General features: G+C 37.4%; 4 protein-coding genes and 1 long non-coding RNA gene across 5 annotated transcripts; 3 read left to right on the top strand and 2 right to left on the bottom strand.

Moving 5' to 3' along the window:
* Nucleotides 1-1,354: 1,354 nt before the first annotated feature.
* Nucleotides 1,355-2,388, top strand: LOC127261342 (uncharacterized). Its single transcript, XR_007840892.1, has 3 exons — nt 1,355-1,440; nt 1,712-2,040; nt 2,297-2,388. It is a non-coding gene; the product is annotated as an uncharacterized LOC127261342 (long non-coding RNA).
* Nucleotides 2,389-2,568: 180 nt separating this feature from the next.
* Nucleotides 2,569-5,038, top strand: LOC127260434 (uncharacterized). Its single transcript, XM_051288167.1, has 6 exons — nt 2,569-2,576; nt 2,729-3,519; nt 3,676-3,881; nt 3,955-4,704; nt 4,887-4,889; nt 4,994-5,038. The coding sequence occupies exons 1-6, from the start codon at nt 2,569-2,571 to the stop codon at nt 5,036-5,038; spliced, it is 1,803 nt and encodes a 600-aa protein (XP_051144124.1).
* A 1,527-nt stretch (nt 5,039-6,565) lies between these two features.
* LOC127260435 (uncharacterized) lies at nt 6,566-7,838 on the bottom strand. The gene is made up of 5 exons (XM_051288168.1): nt 7,827-7,838; nt 7,520-7,689; nt 7,261-7,441; nt 6,898-7,176; nt 6,566-6,817 (listed from the first exon to the last, which is right to left on the bottom strand). The coding sequence occupies exons 1-5, from the start codon at nt 7,836-7,838 to the stop codon at nt 6,566-6,568; spliced, it is 894 nt and encodes a 297-aa protein (XP_051144125.1).
* Nucleotides 7,839-8,296: 458 nt separating this feature from the next.
* On the bottom strand, nt 8,297-10,275 carry LOC127260436 (uncharacterized). Its single transcript, XM_051288169.1, has 4 exons — nt 10,189-10,275; nt 9,016-9,664; nt 8,704-8,913; nt 8,297-8,623 (listed from the first exon to the last, which is right to left on the bottom strand). The coding sequence occupies exons 1-4, from the start codon at nt 10,239-10,241 to the stop codon at nt 8,297-8,299; spliced, it is 1,239 nt and encodes a 412-aa protein (XP_051144126.1). The 5' UTR covers nt 10,242-10,275.
* A 1,620-nt stretch (nt 10,276-11,895) lies between these two features.
* On the top strand, nt 11,896-13,242 carry LOC127261121 (organ-specific protein S2-like). Its single transcript, XM_051289327.1, has 2 exons — nt 11,896-12,016; nt 12,659-13,242. The coding sequence occupies exons 1-2, from the start codon at nt 11,975-11,977 to the stop codon at nt 13,142-13,144; spliced, it is 528 nt and encodes a 175-aa protein (XP_051145284.1). The 5' UTR covers nt 11,896-11,974; the 3' UTR covers nt 13,145-13,242.
* Nucleotides 13,243-13,283: the final 41 nt, after the last annotated feature.

The following is a 13,283-nucleotide window of genomic DNA, read 5'->3' on the forward strand; positions in this document are numbered from 1 at the left end:
TTTCTTTTTTACATTTGAGCTCTTTTATTATAAATATACCTTTTAAAAAATATAATATACACACAATTAAAATTAAATGTAGGAGTATTAGAAATCATATAAATCGCATTTAAAATTTTTATTTTTACTTTCAGTAACAACTATACAATTTAAATGTCCAAGTACTCAAAAATTATTATTTTTAATATATATTTGTCAGTATAAAAAACTACATTGGGTGTGTTTACTTCCGGAGTTTTAGTTTTGAGTTTTGATTTTAAATAATAAAATTTTGAATTGAAATAGTTACTTGATATGATATAAATATATATTGATGTTATATTTTGAATGTAAAATTAAATTTTAGTATAATATAATAAATAATAAATAATTATTTAATTTGATTTCCTTTTTTTAAAAAAATTCTTAAAATTATTAAAATCAAAATCAAAATTCTATATTTAAACACACCCATTAATTCTTTTCTAAAAGTATATTTATCAATATAAAAATAATAAATAATACTTCATCCGTCCCAAATATCGTGCTACACTGTAGACACAGTATTTTAGGAATGGTGTAATTAGTAGATAATTAAGAATATATTAGTGAAAATAAATATCCTATAGTATAAATAATTATAAATTAAGATTAAGATAACTAATTAGTTTAATTAAAATTTAAAAAAAATTAAAATGAGATTAAAGTGTGTAATTATTTTTTTTAAAAAAAATAACATGGTACGTAGGACGGACAGAAACGGTAACATGGACATGATGTTTGAGAAGGAATGAGAAAGTAGAAATTAGTGCATGATTCAGTATCAGTTAATCCGTGTATAGCATCACATAATTAAAATAATTAAATAATTTAATTAAAATAATAAAATTTAAAGTAAAATTAAAATATATAATCATACCTTAAAAAAAAAAAAAAATTATATAAAACAGTCAAATAATGAAAAATAAAAAATAGATATTTTATACGGACAATTGGGCAAAAATCCCTCTGTCCATTTATCATTTGGGATTCAGTCCCTAAAGATAAAAACTTGCTCTGCACTCCCCCCTTTTTCCTTCTTCCTTCTTCTTCCTCCCTAATCGTATTTCTCTTCATTCTGTTTCTTTTCGCGCAAAAAATTCTTGTGAAGCCGTTGTCCTCTTCCGTGAGCTCGAAAGCCACATCCCGCACAGGTAAGCTTCTTGTCTGGTTCGATTGAAAAATTTCCTAGGGCACTCTCCGAATCCTGTTCCGGTTCCCTGTCGTCGGCAGTCGGTTGATTCGGTCGAAGAACTACCGAAGGCTGTCACCGGTTCCGTGGCCCGTATTTCTTGGTCTCCGGTGAAATTAGATGTACCAAGTGTGTTTTTGTGTCGATTGATTCGGTCGAAGAACTACCGAAGGCTGTCACCGGTTCCCTGGCCCGTCTTTCTTGTTCTCCGGCGAAATTAGATGTACCAGGTGTGTTTTTGTATCGATATCTTAGTTGGAAAATTATTATCTGGAAGAAAATGTTTGGGTATTATTTTGGGTGATTTTGATAATAAATTTTGTTGCTATTTAGGGTTTAAGGGTAATATTTATTTTGTGAAATGGGTAATTTGTTGCTATTGAGGATCAAGACATTACTAGAATTCCGTAAGAACATATGATTTTAGTGTATTTTGTGTAAGATTATCTAATCGCCCATACGACCTAATATAGTTCATACGTTCATCGGTTGGATCGCTAGGTTCCGATGGACATGGAGCAAAGTAGTCTGAAATTATTAATTATATGTTCCTACGAAGGTGAGCATCATGTAATTCGTTTAGAAGAGGGCACCACGCTGGAGGATCTTTACCGGAATATATCGAAAAGATGGAATAAAGTGAGTATTGAGGCGGTAAAACTCCAATATATTGCACCTATTCAGAAAAGCTACGTGACGTTATTGTGTGACGATGATGTCGCAAATATGTGGAGAATGCATATCTTGTTAAAGGTAATGTTTGTGGATATGATTGCACGGTGCAGAAGCGAGCACCAGAGCGTGCCTCTCCGAAGCACGGTTGGACGCAGGTACGTTACTCATCATTTGTAATTAAGTAGTCTTTATTAAACTTTGTTATAGAATGCAGTCACAATTGTTCCTTATGAAAGAATGCAGTCTGTAAGCACTTATAATGCAGTATGTAAGAATGCAGTCTGTAAGCGCTTATAATGTCATGTTCAACACATCTAAAAACATATTGTTTATAGGCTACGTTAGTAATAATTCTTTCATGATATTGGCATACAACAATACCGTGGTATATTGTTGCGATGTTGTTTGTAGGTAGTAAGTATCCACCTCCGCGATTTTGTAGTAGCGCGGTGCAGAACGAACCACTGAAGAGATTGTAAAGATATGTAGTGGGGATATAACGTCTTGAAGGTATTTAACGATTTTCACTCCTTCTTCACACGCCACTGTCAATATCCTCTAGCAATCCGGTTTAGGTAGGTGTACCATGATCGATGCGTTGAAATTTCTGTAGCCCATGGCATTTACTGCATCACGTAGCCTGCTGCGGTGAATATATGCAGTTGTTCTTTTAAATACCCTGGATGACACGGTAGGTAACCATAGACACCGTGGACATACTCGGTCGAGTAAGATGGGTACCCATGTTTTTCCCTTTACTCTGAAAATATCTATTACCATATAAAATTAGAACTACTTACATCTGATATAATTTTCATTCTTATTATTGTATTTGTAATGTAGGGGTGAGGCCGAATGTTCTGGATTGAACGAAGATTGCGCCGATGGTATCTTTATTCCCGACGAAAGTACTAGTCTAATTGCAATGCAGAGATGCATTGTCGGGGAAGGGCAGACATTCAAGGGACCGCAGGAGTTTAGAAAGTTACTGAAGAATTATTCTATTGCCACTCAGAAACACTTTAGGTACCAAAAGAATGATTCGAGCAAAATTATTGCGGTGTGCATCGACAAAGGCTGTGGTTGGCGTATTTATGCATCCTTCCATGCTCGTGATGCATCATTCAGCATTCGTAAGTGCAATTTACATCACACATGTACTATGAGTCTATTGCAATCAAGAGATCATCCAGCAGCCGATGCGAACTGGATTTCTGAGGTCTACAAAGATAAGATACGTTCTATGCCAGCGTATAAGGCATCCGACATCCGGGAGCATATCCAAACAGATTATGGGATTGACGTGAAATATCATAAAGCATGGCGTGGCAAAGAGAATGCGATAAGGGCAATTAATGGTGGAGGTAGAGACAGTTTCTCACAACTTCCGTGGTACTGTCATGCACTTCGGGAGTCAAATCCGGGAAGTATTATAGACTGCGAAGTTGAGCAGGCAACCAAACGTTTCCAACGCCTTTTTGTTTGTCTAGGTGCATGCCGGCTGGGTTTTTTGAGGGGTTGCAGGCCCCTACTCTTTCTTGATGGGACACATATAAAAAACAAACACAAAGGGTGTCTGCTAAGTGCAATTGCAGTGGATGGGGATGATGGGATGTTTACTTTAGCATTTTCTGGTACGTAATTTGATATTAGCTACAGTTGTCATTTTGTTAGAATGCTGGGTATAGCTGTTCGTGTATGCTGTTTTCCATGCTCTCTTTAGGCACGTATGTACCCTTATACGTTGGAAACCTTTGTAGTTATTTGTGTTCTTATTTGTTGACTTGCAGCTGTGTCTACGGAAAATGATGAAAATTGGGAGTGGTTTTGCTGGAAGCTGCGATCTGTTTTAGAATGTGAGGGACGTACGGATTGGAAACAGTACACATTCTTCTCGGATCGGCACTCGGGTTTACTAAAGTCAATCTCGTGCGTCTTTCCCGGAGCACATCATGCGTACTGTCTCCGACACTTAGTGGACAACTTCCGTACCCAGGTATATGTACGTCAATATTAATCTGTAATGAACATCACTGGTTATGATCAGCCATAAAATGTCTTTTTTTTAGGTTATGCGGAGATACCCAATGCATAATAAGAAACGATGGACCGCTGTCTTCAATAAGGCCGCCTATGCTCCGTTGAGGAGAGATTTCGAAAACCACATTAGTTCTGTGGTCGAATCAATGCCATTGGCCAGGGACTTCATTACCCAATCACACCCAGAATGTTGGGCAAATTCACTATTCAGAGGCACTCGTTGGGGAATAATAAATAATAACATTGCTGAGTCATGGAATAGTTGGGTGAGATCCGCGAGGTCAATGCCATTCGTTGGGATGTTGGATACCATTAGAAGGCAAGTGATGGTAATGATGAATGAACGCCGCGAAAAGTCGGAGATAATGCACGGAAGGCTCTGTCCAAAACAGGAGAGCAAGTTGGCACTATCGTACATGGCGTCTCGACGGCTACAGTGCAGTTCATCCTCTAGAACTGTATTCGAGGTAACAGATTGTAATGAAAGATACGCAGTCGATTTGGAGGCGCGCAAATGCTCTTGTCGAGAATGGCAAATGTTCCGATTGCCCTGCAAGCATGCCTGCGCTTGCATTGAAAAATGCAGTATGTCAATTTATGATTTTTGCGATCTTTACTATAGCATTGAATCTTACAGAAAAACGTACCAGGAGCCAATAAATCCCGTACCGACGCATGATATGGACGTGATTGTTGAAATTCAGGCGGACCAAATTCACCCTCCTCCGTCGTCTGTCCAACCAGGCCGGCCAAAGAAGCGAAGGTTCGAGTCCCAGCAGGTAAAGAATGCACGGAAATGTGGTCGTTGTGGGCGTCTTGGACATAATAGAAGAAGTTGCAAGCAACAAATAGCTTAGCGAACCTTTTTTTCATTGTACATCTTTTTGGCTTCCAGGAGTATATATTAAGACAGTAGGTACATATTCAATAGCTATATTGTAATTGTTTTTTGTGTCTCTAGGATGTAACCGGTTGGATCCATCGACTTATTTGCAGTAGTAAGTGGTATGTAGCCCTCTCACGCAGGTATATGATGAAGTTGTGAAGGTTCATAGTTATATTCTGCAGGTATATTTTTCATGTACTGAGGCATTTGATGATGTAGCTCTGTAGGGACGGATGGTTAATGTAATGTCTAATTGTTTTGAAAGTACATGCTATCCTATTTTTGGGTTATTACTAGGAGGTATAGTTGTTGTATTACACTCGTCATACTAACCAAGTGCATGTGTCATACAACTTAAGTATTTGTTGATGCCTTCTTTAACCATCAGCAGTAAATACATGCTATTTGAAGAAAAAAAAAAAAAAGACCGTTTCCCCAGCCACAGGTAACCAGGGCATACATAATTGCAACTGAAGTATAATGTCACGGTTGTTGTAAGTACGCAATAGCTTACAGAGGGTATATGAATAATGATTCCAACATATAGGGTTGCGGTCCGAGTACAAACCATATTTTATTTTGTTTATACAGTATTCTAATTGTATTACCGTGTAATAACTTGGAGGCGTAGCATTGATTAAAATTCAGCACACAGCTACGTACCAGACTTCCATATGCCACACAACTATATTGCGGTTATATTATCGTGTCTATTCTATTGTGTTCTAATTCAATTAACGGGTAAGCGATGTAAGTATAATCTGTGGCCTAAAACACGCCATTCAAGATTATGGGGTTGACGAGCAACACTACCATGGTTAAGCCAATACACTCTTACCATCAGTTCATGAATATTTTAAGAGAAAAGGCCGAGTCCCCACCCGTAGGGTACCAGAGCATTTGAAATGGTAACGGAAGTATAAAGGCTATTTCCGTAGGTACATAATAGATACTATAGGGTATTTGTAATAATGACTCCGTTACTTATGCATCCGAGCTAAGTACCAGACTCGCTGAACGAGGTACACAGATTGCGTATGCGGGCATCTGTGTTGTAGTTGTAGGTATCCTAGTTGTAGGTATAGTAGCACTTCTCTGTAACCACGTGTTGCTTAGCATTCCGCAGGAAATAGTTGATTGTAATCTAGACGTTGGCCCACACGCAATTACCAGACACCTATGTCCCGCACAAATATTTTGTTGTAATATGATCAAGTTTTTTTAGTATTGTTTGTTTTAAATTAACGAGTAAGCCCTTGCAGTATCTCCGGTCGATTAAAACATGGCGTCCAGTAGGGTTTTATGAGAAACGCCGACACGGTTGAACTGATTCAAAGTGAACGCTATTTCAGTGATCAGTGCAAAAGAAATGACCAGTCCCACAAACGCAAATGACTGGAGCATGTAATATATAAATGGAAGTACATACTAGTTTTCCGTAGGCACATAAAAGCTATCAACGGGTATCACCACACAACGCAGGTATATAATGAAGATGACAAATCAATCCACATAAAAGACATTTACCAATTCCATCACCTCGATACACAATGCAATAACTTCCCAGGTCAATCCAAATTGAAGACATTAAACAAATCCATCACCTCCACACAACACAATAACTTCCCAGATCAATCCAAACTGAAGACATTCAACAAATCCATCACCTCGCCACACAACGCAAAAACTTCCCAAATCAATCCAAATTCATTACATGTGTTAACCTGCCCTATTTTTCCATCGGGGTCTACATTTCAGAAGGGGGGACCTTTCAATATCCTCGCCGCAATCGTGCCTCGGTAGCTCTTGACATCGCCGAAGTCCTCGCCGAGGACACCAACGAGATTGACATCTGGACCTGCCCGCGCATAACACTCTGCAAACATGCAGACTAAAGGTCCACAGTCCAACGTTTCACCCTGGTGTCGGCATCTAATGTACTCGGGCATGTCGCTGACCATAGGCCATAGTCGTGACGCGTTCATATACAACGATAAAAATCGCGTCTGCACAAATAACGTTACTCTTTCGTTAAGGAATTCACCCTACCCATAGGCAATTAATTATGATCATTCGAAAGACGTACCAATTTCTTTGCATTCCCCTGGCCGAAGGGGTCGCGCATTGAGTTACACTCCAACACAACACGTTTGACGGTATCCAGTATGCAGAGATGCCAGTGGAACCGGGTGTGTACGGGTAGAAATATGTACCGGCACCCAGACCGGATTTTGTCCATGATTCCGGCAATCTCTTGGCCTACGGTCACTTGCAGCGAGTTGGCAAACGCGAGTACATTACCCTTATTGATGCTCGGCTTTTTCGCTCCCCTACTTGGTCGTGATAGCGCGTCGTTCACGGCTTTCTGAAAATCGAACACAGCAACCAACGCAATAATAACAATGTGATTTGTAATACTAACCGTATAAATTCCAAACAGGATACTCACCGCTACGAACCATGGCACACAACCACACCGCACCTGCGGATTGTGTTGGAGCTGATATTCATTGCTGCATAGATGATATAGGTACGCGTCGATGACTTCGCCTTTCACAGCTTCGTCAAACAGTAGTTCTAAAACGGCATCGGACGAGACAGACACGACGCCCTGCTGCCATACAGTGTCCCTACAACATGATAGTCGCAAACGGATAAAAACATCGATTGAGAAAAATATATAAAGCCTTGATAGTGAATAGCAATACCGGACAGCGAATGACGCGAGAAAATGTTCAATGGTGTTCGTCTCATCCTCAGATAAGGAACCCTTTCCACAGTAGCTGTCATTATTGCGATATCCCTCCCACTTTTGTGCTCCAGGGTCTGCTACAACCTTAGCATCCGAGTCCCCATCGTCGCCGACGACAAATGGTTCCTGAACCAACAATGAAGATAATCATGTTTCCGTAGGTATCTGTATTTATTGTACAGGTATTGACGCAGAAACACTAGGTATTTAAGAATCTATCTGAAGTATTTTGAGCCAGACGACTTATATTTGTATGGAACTACGTACCTGCTCATTATTGACGTCGACCGCTGACTTTCCTTTCGCCCTCCGTGTTTTTCTCACTTTCTCAATTCGCGGTGTCGACACAGGTGTCACGAATTCAGGCTCCTTCTTTCTCTTCCGATCCTTACGTGCCATTACACCACGTACAATCGATGAATCTGCGGCCCTGCTACAAGTCTCACGGTCGGAGTCATCGCCCTGCTACAATTTCAACAAAGCAAATAATCATTCAACAGATAGACAACTACGACCTACAAATTGTACTTACTATATTAATTAGCTTACCTTGACATCTATCGGTGCAACATAAGGAACAATGGCCATCAATTGGTTAAACTCTAGCAGGCTACCAACCCCTTCGTCATCTGACTCGTTTATCGGATCAACTTCGGCCAAAAGGATGTCCATTTTTTTTTTGCTTCGGCGCTCAGTATTCGCTTGCTCTTCCGCTGCCTCCTCGGGATCCTCCTCAGTCTGCCTCCTCCTCCCCAGTTTTTTCCTCCTTCTCCTCCTCCTCCTCCTCTTCACCCTGACTCTCCTCCTCCTGACCTTGCTTCTCCTCCATGTCGGCCTGCTTCTCTTTCCTCTCAGACTCCACAGCCATCCGGTCTGCTGTCTCTTCATCCCCATAGTTTGCATCACCCTCCTCGCCATCGCTCTCGTCCTCACCCTCACCTTCACTGTCGTCATCGACAACACCGGCTCTAGATCTTTGTAATTTATGAGCAAGTCTGGCAATTGCAGTGTCTTTCTTCCGCAGCTCCACCTTCAATGCCGCAATTTGCTGCGCTGCTTCCTGCAACATATGTTAATAATGTCATATAAGAAATTATTTTATCCATTTACAACGGTAGCAACATTGAATAATGCATTTACCTCTGAAGCATGACAAATTGCACGAACGAACTTTTCTTCCGTGCCTATCCGATAGAATTCCTGAACATCGGACCGCTTTACGGAAGTCAGTTCATCAACTGCATGAGCCCTGGACATTGGACCGAGGCTATTCAGCCACCGAAAGAGACGCGGTACCTTCGGAAGGCACCGTGCCTTGTCCAGAGTTGGGACCCTCTCATTGAACCACGCCTGCACATATTGTAATAGACATTACTGCCAACAATAATACATATTGTGCAATATACCAAAATAAGTAGAAAAAATTAACAAATCCGATATTACATTGCTTACCAACAAACCCGCGGTGCAGCCTGTCAAATATTTTTTCCCGGACTTGAAGTCGCTTATAGACTTCAACAGATAACGGTGACTCGCGGGTCCCCACGCGTAGTCACCAATCGCACTCAGGTCTTCCACATACGGTAACAAAAAAAGGGGTACAGAATAATTCGCAGAACAAAATAAAATATTTGCAAAAACAAACATAATAAAAAGACGAGCAACATCCGCAACAGAAAGAGGCTCCAGCCCCTGCAACAGAGCCTCACGCAGCTTCTGCAACACCTGCCCGCGGGTTACAGAACGTGGCTTGCTCCCAAAAATTCGAACAAACCATTCGCTTTCGACCGATGTATTTTCGGTCACGTAGACTCCTTTCGCGTGTAGTCCTAAGACTACAGAATATTCTTCAACTTCAAACGGAAGCTCAATGTCACTTCCAATCTTGAAGGACATAGATTCCGAACTGAAGCTATTGACGAGGGCAACAAGTCGGTGCCATGGAAACTTCATTTTCGGGCAATCCAGAAAATGCCCGAATGGTGTCATGTTTATAGCTGCGATGTGTTGGTCTCTCATGTGTTGCTTCAGTTTGGCCAGCTCATTATGAAAAAAAGGTAATGCAAATCGGCTGATCACCGATTTGTGCTCCTTGCCTGGCCTGTAAGTAAAAACCATAAGTCCACGTTACCCAAATCTCTAATTTAGTTAAAATTTTTTCACAATTTAGCAGGAGTAAAAACGCATTCCGAGTATACAACAGTGCCGTTCAGGTATATTAATTGGCAAATTAGACCAAACAAATGAAACTCCTGGTGCCTAATATTACCGCATTTATCAACCCACAAATATGACTATTTACCGAACAATCCACCAAAAAACCTAAAATATGCAACTTCGAGTAACTAAACAAAATATACATCTCCAAAATTAACAAAATCAAAGATAAAAACAGATAAAATCACCCAAAATCGGCCGAACCGGGTTTCCTGACCAAAAATTCGAACAATTTCAAACCACCCGTTGAACTAACACAACACCGAACACCCAGGGTTCCTCATCACTAAACCGAGGCATACAAACACGGGACCAAGGCTTCTACCCCAAACAATCGAGTAAACTACGATATAAAATTCGATTGTCAACAAAATCATAAAACGAAAAGGGTTTCGACCAGACACTTACTTTTTTGAACTCCTCGTGGGGGATCGCGGCGGATTCGCGGTTTTTCTCACCATTTCGCTGAACAAAATGTCTTACTGCTGATCGTCGAGTTCGCGAGGGACGATTTCCTTCTCGAAGAACTAGGGCTTGAACGGAGAGTGAGTGAGGGGAGTTAGGGAATGTTTCAGTTTTTAAATCGTGCATATTTTCTGTGATTTTTTTTTAAAAAAAAATCACAAAATAAGGTACGCAGTATTTAAATGGAATTATCTAATCGTATACTGGGGGTAGAGCGGGAGGTAATGTAGGTATATATTATAAAATTGGGAGTATTTATTAATCAATCGTAAGTACATGTTGCATATACAATTGTCATTGAGTAGAAAATACAAGAAGGGAGTTATAACATATCTAATCAATAAAGTAGGGACTGCAGATCAATTAATTTACAATGGGGACTGAATTGCAAGCAAAATACACTGACAGGGATTTTAGTCCAAGTCTCCCTATTTTATATTGGGTATATACAGCTCATATATTATCATACCCAGACACATCCGATGAAGGGCCACATTTGTGACAACACATACCCCTTTAATAATTAGGGTTGCATCGAATTTTGTGGAGTCGTGTCGTATTATGACATGTCCACGTGAGTCACGTGAAATCAGAAGTTTACTACCGTAATGCCTGACAACGGGTTTTGTTTATATGGATTCTTTTACAAAAATTTGTATTTTATTTAGGGTGTGTTTGTTTGGGGGTTTGGATTTTGAGTTGGGATTTGAATAGTAAAAATTTTGAATTTGAATAGTTTTATGATGTGATATAAATAGGTGTTGATGTGATGTTTTGAATGTAAAATTGATTTTTAATATAATATAAAAAATAAAAAATAAGTGTTTGATTTGATGTTTTTGGGGAGAAATTTTTGGATGAATAGTAGGATTTTATCTAAATTCTAAAAACGAACACACCCTTATTGTTCAAATTTATTTTTACTTTGGTTGTCACTTGAATCTATTTTTGTTTTTTTTTAATAAAAGAATGTTTATTTTTTTATTTTTATATTATAAAAAAATATTTTCACTTATTTTTATAAAAAGTATAAATTTTAACAACGGACAAAGTAATTATTAATAAGAGTAATAATTTTTTATAATTCTAAAAACAATCATATGAAATATTTATTAATTTTTATTTAAAATTATTACTTTAAAGTTTTGGAATTGTTTGGATTTTTTTTTTCTAAATACTCCTTTAGTTTTATATAAAAAAAAATATTATTATTGTCTAGTTATTTTTTTGCGTGTTAATTTTTAATATTAATTATTATATAAAAAATAGTACAAACTAAAAAAAATATTGCAAAAATATTTCATTAATATTTATAATACTAATAAAAATGTATTTGTACAAAACCCTTAGAGCCGAACGAAGATAATCTTATATTAAAGTTCATGTGCGAATATTAAATAATTACATTTGCACCGGAGAATATTATTTCTTAATCTTTGTGCTCCAGTAATGTAGCATAAAAAGCCCAAGCCAAAGAAATATATATATATATTTATACATAATTAACATAAATTAATTTTATTTTTATATATAAATTATAATTAATAATGTATTTTTTTAAAAAAAAATAAAATGACAAAATATCCTATTTCCAAGTCCCACTAGGACATTGGGCAAAAAGTGACCATTGGAAAACATGCATATCTTTATTTATCTATATATATACTATACTACAAGATATCAAGTACAAGATACATCAAATAGAAAAATAACTTCTTTTGTATGCAAAATGAACAAGAAGACTCTATGCCTCCTCTTCCTTTCTCTCATGGTATTCTCCTTACTTCATTCTCATAATTATTTGATTATTTCACTATTCTAACATCCATTCATAAATATGTTATTGTATGATTATTTCAATAGATTATATAATTATGAAATTGAATATACCGTTTACTTTGTTTGATTAAATATACATATGATAATATAAACTTTAGTATAAATATTTTTTAGATAAATTAATCATATCCATCTAAATGAGATTAATTATCCTTAATTAACACATTAGTATAACAGTTCTTTTAATCAACATCGAATTTTAATGAACTATTGTAAATATATGATAAGCTAGTATATACTAGTATATGGTATTTTGTAAACTTAGAATTGTATAAGCGCTTAGCAAGTAATGTATCATTCAAATATATTCTTGTACTCCATCTGTTCACAAATTAATATCTTATTTTTCTATTTTGAACGTCCAAAAATAGTTGTCCTCTTTCTATTTTTATACATGGAATTTACCTTTTTACCCTTACTTTATTTATTTTTTTTTATATTTATACACAAAATAAAAGGTTGTGTTGTCAATTTACAACAAGAAAAATTAATTACCTAAAAAAACGTGTAAATATCGCTTAGGACATCAGAGAGTGGACGTGCTATCATATGATGTTATTTGTTAATTGTGTAGTTGGCAACTACTTACGTTGTCGGTGCAAGAATTCATCGAAATGGTAAGTCAATCCACAACACGAAGAGTGAAGAATGTCACAACTCTGGCAAGGCAAAAAGTATGCATATTGATCATTTCAAGGCTCATGAGAAAGAATTATTTTTAAAAGATTTTGACCCGAGGCCAAGTGTTACTGCTTATGTTGATAATCAAAACCCTGAAAAAAAGAATCCATTTGTGACAGATTTTGAGCCGAGATCTACTTATGTTGGTAATAAAAAATTCCAAAATAAAATTCTTTTCTGGGAAAACATTGAGCCAAGGCCCAGTGTCACAGCTTATGTCGATAATCTAAAGTCTCAAGAAAAAAAGCCTTCCACGAAGGACTTTGAGTCGGAACCAAATGGCGCAACATATATGGAAGATATTAAAGCAGGAGCAGATAAGAAAGTCTTCCAAGGAGATTTTGAGCCAAGGCCGAGTGTTACAGCCTATCTTGACTGAAGATGAAAATCTATTATTAGAATCTGTGTGTATTTTATTATTGGTTTGTGTGCAAAAATATCCATCTATATGGAATGGCGAATTTAGGATTTTGAATTTGGTGGGTTGATAAATTAATTTAATTAAATTAAAATTTAAA

Source organism: Andrographis paniculata, unplaced genomic scaffold (genome assembly GCF_009805555.1).
Source record: "Andrographis paniculata isolate CXL003 unplaced genomic scaffold, ASM980555v1 Contig62END, whole genome shotgun sequence".
Taxonomy (NCBI): Eukaryota; Viridiplantae; Streptophyta; class Magnoliopsida; order Lamiales; family Acanthaceae; genus Andrographis; species Andrographis paniculata.

What these genes read in the sequence shown, in the direction of transcription:
- LOC127261121 (XM_051289327.1), top strand. Translation starts at nt 11,975, where the DNA reads ATGAACAAGAAGACTCTATGCCTCCTCTTCCTTTCTCTCATG. An exon ending in TCCTCTTCCTTTCTCTCATG is followed by an intron (nt 12,017 to 12,658) that starts GTATTCTCCTTA and finishes TTAATTGTGTAG; the next exon opens with TTGGCAACTACTTACGTTGT.
- LOC127260436 (XM_051288169.1), bottom strand. Translation starts at nt 10,241, where the DNA reads ATGGTGAGAAAAACCGCGAATCCGCCGCGATCCCCCACGAGGAGTTCA. An exon ending in CCCACGAGGAGTTCAAAAAA is followed by an intron (nt 9,665 to 10,188) that starts GTAAGTGTCTGG and finishes TTTTACTTACAG; the next exon opens with GCCAGGCAAGGAGCACAAAT. An exon ending in GCTGCACCGCGGGTTTGTTG is followed by an intron (nt 8,914 to 9,015) that starts GTAAGCAATGTA and finishes CAATATGTGCAG; the next exon opens with GCGTGGTTCAATGAGAGGGT.
- LOC127260435 (XM_051288168.1), bottom strand. An exon ending in CTCGCGTCATTCGCTGTCCG is followed by an intron (nt 7,442 to 7,519) that starts GTATTGCTATTC and finishes ATCATGTTGTAG; the next exon opens with GGACACTGTATGGCAGCAGG. An exon ending in AGGGGAATGCAAAGAAATTG is followed by an intron (nt 6,818 to 6,897) that starts GTACGTCTTTCG and finishes TTATTTGTGCAG; the next exon opens with ACGCGATTTTTATCGTTGTA.
- LOC127260434 (XM_051288167.1), top strand. An exon ending in GTTTACTTTAGCATTTTCTG is followed by an intron (nt 3,520 to 3,675) that starts GTACGTAATTTG and finishes GTTGACTTGCAG; the next exon opens with CTGTGTCTACGGAAAATGAT. An exon ending in TGGACAACTTCCGTACCCAG is followed by an intron (nt 3,882 to 3,954) that starts GTATATGTACGT and finishes TCTTTTTTTTAG; the next exon opens with GTTATGCGGAGATACCCAAT.